The sequence below is a fragment of the Gossypium hirsutum genome, chromosome D02 (genome assembly GCF_007990345.1).
Source record: "Gossypium hirsutum isolate 1008001.06 chromosome D02, Gossypium_hirsutum_v2.1, whole genome shotgun sequence".
NCBI classification, from domain to species: Eukaryota; Viridiplantae; Streptophyta; class Magnoliopsida; order Malvales; family Malvaceae; genus Gossypium; species Gossypium hirsutum.
In genome coordinates, this window is record NC_053438.1 from 20,010,468 (window position 1) to 20,024,952 (window position 14,485).

Below are 14,485 nucleotides of genomic sequence, written 5' to 3' on the forward strand. Positions count from 1 at the left end.
GGCCAAAGAGTCAAATTAATACCGTAGAGTTGGTGCAATGAGAGTCAGTCCATTTTCAACTCAATTAATACCGAATCAAATATGTCATTTTCAATTGCATCCAGATGAACTTACTAACAGTTATAAAATAGAAAGAGATACAAAAGTTTGTTAATTAGTTCAGAAACATCCTACCTTATGTGGTCTTATTTAGGTAGTAACTCACTATGAATCAATAAGTACAAAACTTGATTTAAGTCCAACTCAGTCAACTAGTTATAACCTCACTCTTATACAAAATCTAAATCTCTCTCCCACTAAAATTTTCCCTTGAAAACGTAGTTGTAAACTGAATAATAAAAGCATTTTACTTGCAACAAATATGCACACTTGAACAAAGTAAGTGTTCTTTTCAACTCATAATAAATTATGACAAGCCTAAACATAAATAGAGCTTTAGTGACTAACAAAATTACAATCAATGTGGATGTATATCTCCTCAAAAATAGTTTTCAAACAAGTCTTCAATATGGAATGAAATTGCCTGGATTTTTTTAACTATAGTCCTCTAAAGAAAACAAATCTTTTCAATAAGGTAACCAGATTACATTGAAAGTCTTCAACATATAATTACTTGATTTGTGATTTTCCATGTTTTGTCTTTGGTACAATGCTTCTAAAAGTTTTTAAATATGTTCTATTGAAAAAAATAGATTTTTTGGAAGCTTTGAGGCATATTTTCGATTAGTAAAGGTGGAGATTTGAATCATAAAATTATGGTTTTATATTCTACCCCATGAGACCTTTATAACGGTATATCATATGCTCAAAGTGGTTAAGTGATGAATGAGAAATTGATGCTCAAAGTAAGCCACTTGTGAAGTATGTTGAGGAAAATGGCTTACTTTGAGCATATGATATACCGTTGTAAAGGTCTCATGGGGTAGAATAACATTAACAATATAAACAATCAAAATGCCACATTGCTTAGATATCAAGTGTGGAATATGTTTATATATATGAACCAACTTGGTGGTTTTAAGTCTAACCATATGTGCGTATCCAAATGTGTTCGTATCATATACTTGTTTGACACTAATATGAGGTGAAAATTGTCATGTTCGTGCTTCTTAGGTTTTGGTTAAAAGATGCCAACAAAATATGACAAGTTACAATGGTCTGTATGATGTATGCTAAGTAGCAATTGGAGTTGTTTGGTCCTTGAAATTGACACTAACAATCTCCTTTGACACTCATCCTAATTAATCCAATCAACTATGATTTTAAAACCATAATTAACCATTTAGGCAAGACAACAATAACATTAACAATCAAAATGTATAGTTATTAAAATTTCATAAGAAAAGTAAGGTAAGGATAATTCACCACTTACATGTCCCAAATATAGTAGTATCAAGTATAAAATATCATCATTGAAAATAAACATATATGAAGAAAAAAAAACTTCAACACAAACCAACAACGAAATAAACTTTTCCTCCTATTAATTCAGGAACTCACCCTTCCATTTTTTTACTAAAAAATGCAATGGCATTAAAGTTGGAGAAGTTTCAATTGTAGCTCATGATACTAAATAATCTTATCAAGATATGTCAATTCCTCTTTAAATGCTCAACAAGTCTGGCCTATGCAACATTCAATACTCTTGCAGATGTTCATCTAATTGTAACCAGGGTAGCAATTGATTTAATATTATCATCCTCATAAGTATCCATAGTTGGAGCATCCAAATCAGTTTCAGCAACAACATGCTTTCTTTTTTTTCATTTATAAGAATAATTCAATTCTCTCAATTGAGCTTCATAGGTCTCACCCTTTTCCATTATGTTTGGATTTTGTTTTAAAAGAATATAAAAGATATGTAATGAAAAGGGCAATGAATGCCTGGTGTTCTTGGTTTCTACGTGCTTTTCAATTTCCTTAAAAATCAATTGATCAAGATCAAAGGAGATGAATGGTACTACCTTGTAAAATTAGGTAACCATTCGCTTATTAACTACCAACTATTGATTGTTGAGGAGCCAACTTCTGATTGTTAATTCCTCAAGAGCAGCATAGGTTGGTTAAAGTTTAGAGGCTCTAAAATCTTGACCTTTAGGCCAGATTGTTCAAACATTGTTGGTTAACTTAGTAAGAAAGAAATCATCTTTAATAAAAAAAATTGGCATAATCTCAACCTTAATAATGAAGAAAATCACTAATAGTACTAGGAATGAATCAAAAGTAGTGACTGCTTACAAAGGTTTGCATATGGTGCTCATTTTTAGTATCCTTGATATGCTTTTGAAGGTTCCATAGAATTTTAGAATCACATTCTTCATGAAAGATTAGTTACATGTCACAAATAAGAGTTGATTTATGTTTCTAGGTTGATATCAATGTTGTTCTTATAGAACCCACTCTTCTAGATGTTCCTTTCATATATGAAGACTTTTTAAGCTACAATCTTCATTTGTTTCGCACAGGAATATGTGATGAACCTGACTTCGGGTTGAATTGATTCTAGTTAAGCTTCTTTTAGAATTTCAGATACTAATGCCTCTTTCATCTTCTAGTTTCTCTTCTTTGTAGAGGATGGTGCACTAGGTCTTAGGGAGAAATACCTTTTAGCTTGAGCAACCAACTTATCAGTACATAATCCTCAATATCAGAGTCATCATCAACAACAAAATCTATTATTTTTTTCTTCTTCTATACTTTTTTTATTCTTAGGAACCTTAGCAATAAAAGGCTCATTTCCTTTCCTAGTACCTTTTTTTTCTTGCATACTCAACTTTGGTTGCCTTCGTAACAAATACAACACCCTTCACTCGTCCCAACGATCAATACCGATAAGAGATGCTATAGGAACGTATATAGAGAGAAAACTTTTGAAATACTTTAAAAAATAAACCTTAAGACAATTAGATAAACTCTTTGAATTATATTAGAGTTGAATACAAGGCCTTTTAAACATTTATAAATCACTTCGGAACATTTATAAGTTGTTTGAAGGGTTAGAAGCATAAACCAGTATTTTAGAGGCTTAAAAACAATTGAAAGTTGCAAATAACCGTTTGAAAGGTTCTAGTAAAGAAAAAATCTCATTAGATAAATTTAACTAAAAACATGTTTTGCTGTAGTGTATGAGAAATTATCTTTTTTCAATAAAATTTTCAAATTATTTAAACAAGATTAGGAAAAGTAACATATATTTTTAAAAAATGAAATATGTCCTAAAATTAAAATGTTATTATTATTTATAATAATAACTTCTTAAACTTAAATCATGTATGTATATGTTTGGAAATTTATAAGGTAATTGTATTTTTTTTTTAAAACTCTCATGTTTGTTTAACAGTTCATAGTTGCCCTTTCCAATAATGTCGTCTCCAAGATTCAAACTCACATTCTCTCCTTAAGAGTGCAATGTGTCTTACCATTGCACTAAATACTTGTTGGTAGGGTAATTGGATTAAGTATAATTATTTGTAATTACCTCCAACTTTCACCCTCGCCTTAATAATGGTAGAATGGAATTAGGATTCTCTAATTATGCTCAATTCAATGAAACCTATTAATTATAATGATTAACAAACATATCACACATGCGTAATTACAAAAAATTAAACTCTAACTTAATTACTAAATAACTTATCAAACACACTTTTAGACTTCAATGTTTTTTTATAATGCCAAATCAATTGGGTAGTACATCTTAATTGTTACTACATAAATTAAATGGACTAAATCTTGAAATCCTAGACCTACTTATATTACTTCTTAAAATTGACCATGTTTAGTTAGGCACATTCATATAATTGTGCTTACATAAACATAGATAATGGATATACTTTAGCATCGACACATCAGATGACCACCTAGAAAATTGGTCGTTATTATGGTTGAATAAATTGATATTGGTATAGTTGTTGAAGAACCTTGAAAAGAAGGATGGTTGAAATCAATTTTTTTTAAAAAAAATTAAGTATTTATTATTATTATTTTAATTGTTATGTCTATAACAAATTAAGTTTAATATTGTTGGTGTTTTGAGACTAAGAAAGTAAAAATGAGACAAAGAACCAGCAAGATGAACTAATCTGAACCACTATTTTCATTTCAAAAGATACAATATATATAATTTATTTTTCCAAGAACTCAACTAACTCAACTAACATCTTGAAAAACAGAAAAACTTATCTTGTACACAAACTGATTAAGTAAATCAACACCTAAACACATTAAGTCAATACCAACTTAGTTTGTTTTCAACTAAGTATTTTAACAAAGGAACTAAACAAAAAAACTAAACCAAAAACATTAGTTTTCCACTCTAAGAAGTCAGTTTGCACTTCATCTTCGAGTTCGCTTCCTTGCTGGACAACTCGCACTTTCATTGACTGCAAGTATGCTTGCACTTAGACAATTCACCAATATGCTTAAACAATCAGCCAAGCTTGTCGTGTAGGAACTCTCTGCATGATAGTTCGCGTATTAACAGTCTGCCAACCTTCTCATTCTTGGACTATTCACCATGTGACTTTGAGCCTAAACTATTCGCCATATGTTGTCTGTCATATGTACTCGCCACTGCATGGTTGGCCATTTCACAACACTCCTCATTAGCCTCCATGCTGCGAACTTCAATGTCATATCTCAACTTCTCGAACTTTATCTTCCCAAGAGGCTTAGTTAGAATATTTGCTAATTGATCTTATGAATTACAATGAACTAGTGTTACTTCCTTTGTTTGTTCCACTCCCTTACAAAGTGATACCTAATTTTGAAGTGTTTTGTTTTCCCATAGAATACTAGATTCTTTGCAATTGCAATAGCAAACTGATTGTCACATTTGATCTTTGTTGCTTCCTCTTGGTATATGTTCAAGTCATTCAACAACTTTCTTAGCCAAATGATTTGGTTGACAAATGCAGCGGCTGCAACATACTTTGTTTCAATTGTGGATTGTGCTATTGATTATTGTTTTCTTGAACTCCAAAAAAAAAAAACACTTGACCCTAGAGTAACAAAGTAACCAGAGGTACTCTTCATGTCCTCAATAGATCCTGCCCAATCACTGTCTAAGTAACCAAGTAGCTTAACATTTTTAGACTTCATAAATTTCACTCCATAGTTCAATGTTCCTTTTACATATCTCAAAATTCTTTTGGCGGCTTTGTAATGGATTACATTGCTGCAAGGCCTGTACCTCGACAACAAGTTTACAATGAACATTATATCTAGCTTGGATATAGTTAAGTAAAGTAAGCACCCAACCAAGTTTCTATAGCTTGTCTCATCAACTCTTTCAACATTTTCATCGCTAATGAGCTTCTTTCTTTTAGAAGTGGAAGTGTTGGCAGGCTTGCAAGTTTCCATGTCATATCTTCTTAAAATCTTCATGGAAAAAGCCTTTTAGCTTATAAAGTTGTTTCTTGAGTTTGAAACACTTCCAGACTAAGGAAGTAAGTCATTTCTCCCAAATCTGACATCTTAAACATCACTTGCATTTGCCCTTTGAAGTTATCAACCAACTTAACATTGCTTCCAATCACAAACAAATCATCAACATACAGAGATACTATAAGAACTATTTTATTTCCAACTTTATTCACATACAGTGTAGGCTTGCTTATACTTCTTTCACATATAGTGGCCTTTTCTCCCGTAAACTTTTCTTTTTTATATGCACATCAGCCCGAACCACCACTTTGCTGGCGTAATCTTGGCATCGTCCCTCTGTACAAGATTCTTTGCAACTTGAAATAGGAAATAACTTATATAAGTTCTCGAGAACTTATTAGATCTCTATAACCTATTTCATTACACTATAGTGTACTAAAAACTTTGCATATTCTTTGTCCTATGTCCTTTTTTAGCTAGTACTTTTCTCTACCATTCCTTATGGTATAGTCGTACATAATTGAATAAGACTTCCTTAAAAGTGTACTACATGCATCATTTATTACTTCTACATCATCTTATCCATATCGGGTCCTTACTCTTCTCATGTTCGGCACATATTTCATTCTAGCCTCTTTTACATTACTGACCATTTTCCCTTTTTGTTTATATAGAGTTTGTCACATCCTTAACATTCGAAACATTTCTGACATAGTTCATTAGATGCCATATCTCTACTTTTCCTTCAGATTCATTTACCCAAAATTCGCTGTGTTGGTATTCCGTTAACATAGTCCCACAAAGATCTCATTTACCAGATAACTATAAAGACGGGCTCTTCTTTTGAGATAACTATATAATTCTCTCTATTACCACAGATGATCATAGAGGCGCCATCATAACTATAGATAGCCATGAAGGCATCCATATAGTTAGATGGCCACAAAGGCATCCACATATAATAGACTTTGCCACGAAGGCATATTTAACAGATGCAGCCACAAAAGCATTCATAGAGTCAACCATTAAGGCTTCATATAATAGATATCGCTGTAAAGGCTCACGTATAACAAAGAGCAGCCACAAAGGCTTTCACATTTCAATAATGGCATTTTTAACGATAGGGATTTGCCTAAAATCAAAGTCTTGAGGTTTTCCCCTCATCGCCTGGTACTCACCCAACCGTTCTTTATTTTATTTCCCCACATGACGCCATAGTCCCAAACTAGTTCTTACACTATGTGGTTCTCTTATCCCCATATGATGCCACAGCCACCATGACTAGGTCTTACACTATATGGTTTTTCACTTCCCCATATGATGCCATAGTCTCAGACTAGGTCTTACACTATATGGTCTTCTTGCCATGGCCATGGTCTTTTCTTATCAGAATTCGTGTTTATTATCCTGACGGACTCACACGCAAGCAGACTCGATATGAAAATGTATGCTTGACTGACTCACTACAATAGACTTCAACATGCAGCTATATTCATATTTTTAAACATGTACTCATGCATACACACATTTTCTTTTAGAACAGAAAAAATCATCAAGCTCATGCTTTCTTCACATATTCGTCATATATGATCTTCTTTTCATAATAGAGGTATATTCTTAATCAAGCATCACACTTGCATATATTACGCTCTCATTTCACAAATTGGCCTTTCGAAATAGACAAGACTATCATACAATCATGCAAGTAAGAGTCAGTTTAAAGACTTACCTATTAGCTTCAAAGGCAGCTTAAACTTCAGACTTGGGCTTCCATCGAGTAGATCAGCAACCCCTAAACATTAATCACAGAAACTCGTTTCCTTAACACCTGAACACCAGAATCATGCAACAAAGTTTTACCAATTTTGCTCTACCGAGTTAAATAGATCTGCTCTTTAGTAGCTTAACATGCAAAGTCACGATTCTTACCTTAACGAGAGCATCTCAGAGCTTAACCCATGTTCCAGACTCATCCTAAAGGATGAGAGGATTTTTCTCTTCAACTCATCCTTATATAGGCAGAGAATACTTCCTGAGGAAGTAATGCGCAGTTCCTAGAATACTTCCTGAGGAAGTAATGCGCAGTTGCCAGCACTTATCCGATCAACTAAATATTTTCCTTTGTTCCATTATATGTTTGACATGTGTGATAATCCATGTGATCACTAGTTAAATGCATGGAAGCTATAAATACTTACGTACAAAAACACATATGAGACTCACCCTTGGGTCTCAGCATGTCCCTTATCCTTAGACATTTCTTTAGAGTATATCTATCGGTGCAACAATTCACACTTTGGTGCATCACGCCTTATTGGTGGCAACTCCATTGTCTAAGTCTCCTTAATGCCTCGCTAGGCATTCTCTTCTATCTCAGTTATGTATCTACGTATACGTTAAGAGATTTAGTGGGGCGGATAACATCTTATTACTCAGGGTTCGCCCATACGCCCGGTGTCACCCTGCCTTTAATTTGCTTTGAGGAGCTTTCCTATCTTTCTTTGATTCTGCTCTCCTGAGGAGAGAGATAAGATATCTTTCTTGTCCTATACGCTTTGACTTGTTCCTTGACTTTATTGGGACTCAACAAATGTCGTATCAGTCATTTGGTGGTCTTATCCAAATCTTACAAATTTTAATAATATTAATAAAGTTATTTCCTTTGGTTCTTAACTATCTTAGTTCTCATTTGGTTACCTCGTAACTATCTTTTCATTATATCTTAATCGATTCAAGGTCATCGTTACTGAATACTCTCTATTGCTAACATAAGCTTTCCATCATAGGGTTCTATTTCTTATAACGAATTTTGTCCAAACTATGCCTGCCAACTAGAGGCTCCTAGGGCGAATCCTTCATTATCAAGCTTACTACATGCTTACCCAGTGTCTGCCAACATTAAGGCGTCATAGGCGTACTCACAATGGTTCTTATCTTTATACTAGCTTAAACACCATTGACTTTTAACTCACCTTATTTGACCCATTATTTGAACAGTATTCGGATACTAAGATTTCACCAGGCGGGATGTTATAGGTTTACACAGAATATGCCACAAAAACGTCATACAGAGTCACTATTTATTATCCCAGTAGACTTTCACCTAAATTCATGTATCGTGATCAGCCAATTTGATTTACATATTCTGAAAGCTACACCATGAATATTCAAACAGACATATCATGTCATGGGTCTTAACCATGTGGTCTTACATAAATGCATGTATCGTGTTCTACCAACCCAATCTTCATCTTACTAGTGGCTACACGATGAAAGTTTCCAAATCATACCAAACTGCCATAGGATTCTACATCATGGTCTTACACTCAATTTCAATCTATGATATACGAGTCTGGTTAGCAATACAATTGCCCTACTAGAGGTATCACAATAGAATATTAGCTTGACATTTACTTACCCAAATAATCAGTTTCTTACAAATTCATACGCCTCATATACCAGACTTTTATGTGCATGCTTATCAAACATTATTCTTTTAATAGAACTTTATGCATATTATTATAGAACATCTCTCATCTTTACTATACCATACCTTTACCTTCTTTCATAGACATCATCATCCCATCTATGAATGTGTGTATATATACTTTTTATTTAAACAGTTCATTTAAAGGAGTCAGGGTAGAGACTCACCTTAACTCACCAACTGCAGTTCTAAGCTCCAAACTCAGACATCTCTTTCTAACCAGTTATAACAATTGCTTGCAAATATAAATTTACTATTACAACTCTTATACATACAATTTAATTATCATTTTGATTGTTGACAACCTCATGCAAAACTTATACTTAAAGGTTTATTGTTCATACAACTGTTACAGTCTTACACTCTCAAAACTTAACATGTATAGCTGAAACACTTACCCAAAAATGGAATAATCACTAATTAAACCCAGAATCGTAGTTTCCAACTTTATGAGAAAGAGATACATTTATACTTTTTTTTAGAAAGAATCAAAAAGTAGTATTTCTTTTAATAAAGAAGAAAAACCTCATTTAGAACCTTTCTCACACATATAATTATGACCCACTTACTTAGTGGAACTTTACAAGTGTCACATTTCAGAATTTTCCTTCTTAATGGTTTACAGTTTTCGAAGGAAACATAAATAAGTACATTGCATTCACAATTATCAAGCTACGGTATCCAGTTGATTTTTAACTAGATTATCTATAATCTAACTAGCACGGTACTCTAGGCAAACAAGGCGTATTACACCTTTGGCGCTAACTCATACCATACTTACCCTTCATCACTTAACACTGATTTCTCTTTAATATAATAGAACAGCATGAAACAAAATCATTACCTACATATGTGGCGATTACTATACGCCACAATAAGAAATTGGACAGATTACACTTCGCCAGATAGACTATTTTACTACTATATGCCAAAACCCTAGACCCGCCAGACCTAGGGTGTTACATTTAGCACTTCATCTTGTAGTTCACTTCATCGCTAGACAGCTCACACTTTGATTGTTTGTAGGTATGCTTGCACTTAGGCAATTTGCCAATATGCTTAGAAAATCCGCCAAACTTGTCGTGTAAGAACTCTTTGCATGATAGTTCGCATATTGACAATCCTCCAGCCTTTTCATGCTTAGACAATTCACTGAATGACTTATGCTTGGACTGTCCACCATGTGACTTCGAGCTTGAACTGTCCGCCATATGTACTCGCCATCTCATGGTTGGCTATCTCACAACAAATATATCCAAACATTCTTTGTGTCATTTTTTTGTCTCTAATACGTCAAGTTTTCTATTTTATAAGTATTATTATAATAAGTGGGCGATGATTCTTTTTAGCCTAAATGATGAGTATTAAATTTACCTTAGTATTTACTAAGAGTTTTACACTTTCACCTCAGCATGAAGAGTTGAGAAGAACATAATAAACTTGAAGAATACAAACTTAGATGAAAAAGACATTGTAAATATAAAGAAATTAAGATCTTTACAAAGTGAAGAAGAAAATGTATAATAAATACAAAAGAAAAATGATATTGATCTCAACTTCAAGATGTCTTACATTCTGAAAACTAAAGATTATTTATAGAAGTTTAGGAGAAGTTAAATGACAATAAAAAGATACTGATAGTAATCAATAACTAGGGTCGTTTGTGTCATTTTCTCAACCATTTTGATCACTTTTTACTAAGATAATGGCTACAATTGAGAAAGTGTTAATCAAATATTTGTTTCTTGTACATTCATTATAGAAATTTCAACTTCAAACTCCAAGTATTTTAAGAGATATAGTCAAAATATGATAAATATGTTTTAAAACTATCCATCAATGTAAAACTCATGTAGTCCTTTTTATTTATGTATTTTTCTTGACACATTTTGACATTGATGACTTCATATTTGGATAGTGCTTCAAATTTCATTTTAGGCATAAATTTCCTTTTTGACTATATAAAGTACGTCCAAAATAAAATTTTGGAACCCGAGATCTAATCGAAACAATAAATAATGTTCAAGTAAGAAGTTCTAAATGGGCCCACATTACAAATTATGATCTTTTAGTATTGTATTATCACTCATAGTCTTAGATCAACTTTAGGCGTATGACATTTAATTCCATGGATCACGCATTGGAATCTCCTTCCTAAATATTATACAAAATATCTTATTAAAATTAAATGTGTGAAAAATAATAAAAATATTTTTAAAACCACTGTAAATGCAAAATATGTACTATACAATCCTAAAATGTAATAATATCAACTAAAATAAATCAAAGCATATATAAAAACAATTAAAGAGACTAAAAAAATTGTAAGCAACTAAAAATGAAACTTTTAGTTTATCTCTCTAAAAATAATAAAATTATAAATTAATTTATTGTAAAATTATACTCTAATTCTTTTAAATATGAAAAATTATATTCAAATCTTTTAAAAATTTTATAATTTAATTCCCAATTTCGTAAAAGAATTTTTGAACTTCACACATGAGAGGCTAACCTACCTGCAACCTGCCCTGCTTTGAATTTCAGTTGGCGGGCTCGAGACAAAGCCCTGGCCTGAATTTGTTGCGGCTGGCTGTATTAATGTGATTTTCTCTTTCAAATCAGCATTTATTTTGTTCTACACCAGATAATTAATTGAAAATGTGTCATTATTATTTTTGTAGTGAAATTTAATCAAACAATTAGAAGGCGCAATTTGAGCTTTGATTTTGTCATATGAATAGCGGTAGATTATTACCAAAATTCATATTAATATTAAATGCAATTACCATATAATAAAACAAATGGTTAAATATATAGTTATGAACAGCTTGAGACCAACAATGGGCTTTCCAAAGACCCAAAAAAACCCATCCCAAAGTCATATATAAAAATCAATAGATATAGTAAATAATTCTCGTTTTCTACCCACAAAGTCTAACCATCTAGAACTTCATGAATCAGTCATATGGTAATTTGGTAGCACATGTTTGTTGTTATTTCTTATAAATATTATAATTGATTTACTAATTCAATCTAAACAACATAATTTATTTGCCGTCACATATTATTATAGTACAATCCTGTTCACATTTTATTATTAAAACTTAAAAGATTAGAAAACCAGTTTCGTCCCCCAATTTTGATAGACTAAATTTGTTTTTTTTAAAAGTCAGTGCAATTTAATCATTATTAAATTTAAAAATGAGTAAATAAGGATAATTATTCACAATGTTAATGTTATTGATCAATTGTACATGTTTATTTATTGGTATAAACATATTTAACCTTCAAAATTTATGTAGTATGTGGATTTAGTCTTAGTTTAATAAATTTATCTTATAGCATTTACATTTTCTATCAATATTTACACAGAATATATAAATATTAAGGACTAATTTTTTTATTATATCAATAAATGTTATGTATAATTGACAAAAATATTAGCACCGTTATTAATTGCTTCAAGTTGTTGATCTTAGAAATTAATAAGAAATAAATTTGTTAAAGAAGTTAAGTGAGTAGGCAATAAGCTGCCAACATCCCTTCATACGTTAATATTTCATTTGTCTAGAAATGTCAAAATTTTTAGTTTTGGGTTTCTTTCAAGAGTTTGTTCCCAATTTGTTTGGATTTTTTCTCCAAGACACCCAAAAGTTAGGTAATCTATGATGCAATTGCGGGGTGAATTTGTGTCCCATTGACACAAAGCTGTTGTTAAAATCATAAACTTAGACGGAAAGTCACGAATGATGGCATTCATGATGTAAAAAAAGAGGATTAATATGTGCCCACGTCAACTTCAGACAATTGTGGGTCACCGCTCAGGCTTATATAACCCAACCACACGTACCTGAAATATAGATAAACAATTGGAACCAAAATAAATATAGATAGATACAAAGCCCTCTCTCTCCCCCCATGTGATTAAAGAATCAAATAGAAAAAGAAGCTATATTCCGTGACCGAGTTTAGAAAATCTGATATGCAATTTAATTTGCTTGGTATTAAAAGGCGGCTATTTGGTCAATAAACTCTACTTACTGCCCCCAGCTGTCTCTTTGGCTCTTCTCATCTCAACCTTTCTATATTTGAAGCCCCGTCAATCTGCTACTGCTCGTTAATCTTAACGAAAATATGGAAGTGGTGATACCAAGTTCGCCGATTATGGATTTTAATTTCAACAGTGCTCGATCATCTCCTCGGTCGACTGCTCCTTCTACGCCTCGCCGATTTGGTGAATGTTTCTTTAGTGCACCCACGAGTCCCACCCGGTTGTCCGAGTTTTATCGCGAATTCGATAGATTCTCCTTGTTGAACGATAGGGAAAGCAGTGGTTCGGCGGTTCCTTTTGATTGGGAAGTAAAACCCGGTACACCCAAGTCCCCATTTTCAACCGGAGATGATTTCGCTTTTGATTTTACTGAGGACTTGGAGAAAACATTTCTCTCGGCTGAAGAACTCTTTGATGGGGGTAAAATCAAGCCATTGAAGTCACCACCTGGGTTAAAGGTTTACGATAATAACCAGAAAAGCCCGCTTTTATCGTCGCCAAGATCGCCATTTTCCCAAGGCAAAAAGATCATCCGTGACGCATTTTCACCAAGAAAGCAAAAGGATCGAAACCCTTTGGCAACTGCTGTTGAAACCAGTCAAAATAATAAAGAACATGGAAGAGGTAGAGAAAGGGTTCAAGATTTGAAGTTAAGGAATTCAAGCCGCCGAGCAACAAGATCGCTCTCTCCTTACAGAGTCTCAGACAAAGATTATCCATGGGACGTTGATGATGAAGGAAAAGAAGAGAGGAAACAGCAGCAACGTGAACCCACCACCACAAAGCAACCATCATTGAACTCAAAGCCATCCAGAAAATGGAGATTGAGAGATTTCCTGTTGTTCAGAAGCGCATCGGAGGGACGTGCAAGTGGTAAAGATCCACTCAGGAAGTATTATTCATCGAGCTTTTCCAAGAAACCAGAAGAGAACAAGAATTCAAGTTTGCGATCGAGGGAAAGCTCTGGTTCAGTAGGATCTAGAAGAAAAATATCGGCTCACGAGCTACATTACACAACAAACAAAGCAGCATCTGAGAACATGAAGAAGAAAACTTTCCTGCCATACAAACAAGGAATTTTGGGAAGACTATCCTTCAGTCCTCTTTCCAATGGGTTCGGAAAATAATCAGTCATCATATCTCATAATTAAGTTATTTCATTTTTTTTGTTGTTGTTGTAAAGATTATTCGCTTGGTTCTTCCTATAGAAATGTATAATTCGTAGTACGACTGAAATAAATGAGAATTTGTTTGATGCATGCTACTCATAGTGTTGAGACCTCGCCTGTAAAATTATGGTGTTCATATCACATAAAATAATTAGAGTTTCAGTTCACATCTGTATTTATTAAAAACCTATATACTCATATACTACTATTATCTAATATTAAATTAATTAAATTCAAAAATTTAATTTTAGACATAATAATTTATTTGATCCTTTAATTTTAAAAAATTATTTTAACTTTTTATTTTTTTTCTCTTTTTAACCCTTAAATTTAGATTTTTTTTATCAAACCACTTAAAAATAGATAAAATGTTAACATTTTCTAACTTTACTA

The 14,485-nt window shown here is 32.6% G+C and overlaps 1 protein-coding gene across 1 annotated transcript; it reads left to right on the forward strand.

Moving 5' to 3' along the window:
* The first annotated feature begins 12,729 nt into the window (after window positions 1-12,729).
* Window positions 12,730-14,187, forward strand: LOC107910732 (uncharacterized). Its single transcript, XM_016838699.2, has one exon. The coding sequence runs from the start codon at window positions 13,007-13,009 to the stop codon at window positions 14,048-14,050; it is 1,044 nt and encodes a 347-aa protein (XP_016694188.1). The 5' UTR covers window positions 12,730-13,006; the 3' UTR covers window positions 14,051-14,187.
* Window positions 14,188-14,485: the final 298 nt, after the last annotated feature.

Bases quoted from the DNA above. Each gene is read 5' to 3' on its own strand.
- LOC107910732 (XM_016838699.2), top strand. From the start codon at position 13,007: ATGGAAGTGGTGATACCAAGTTCGCCGATTATGGATTTTAATTTCAAC.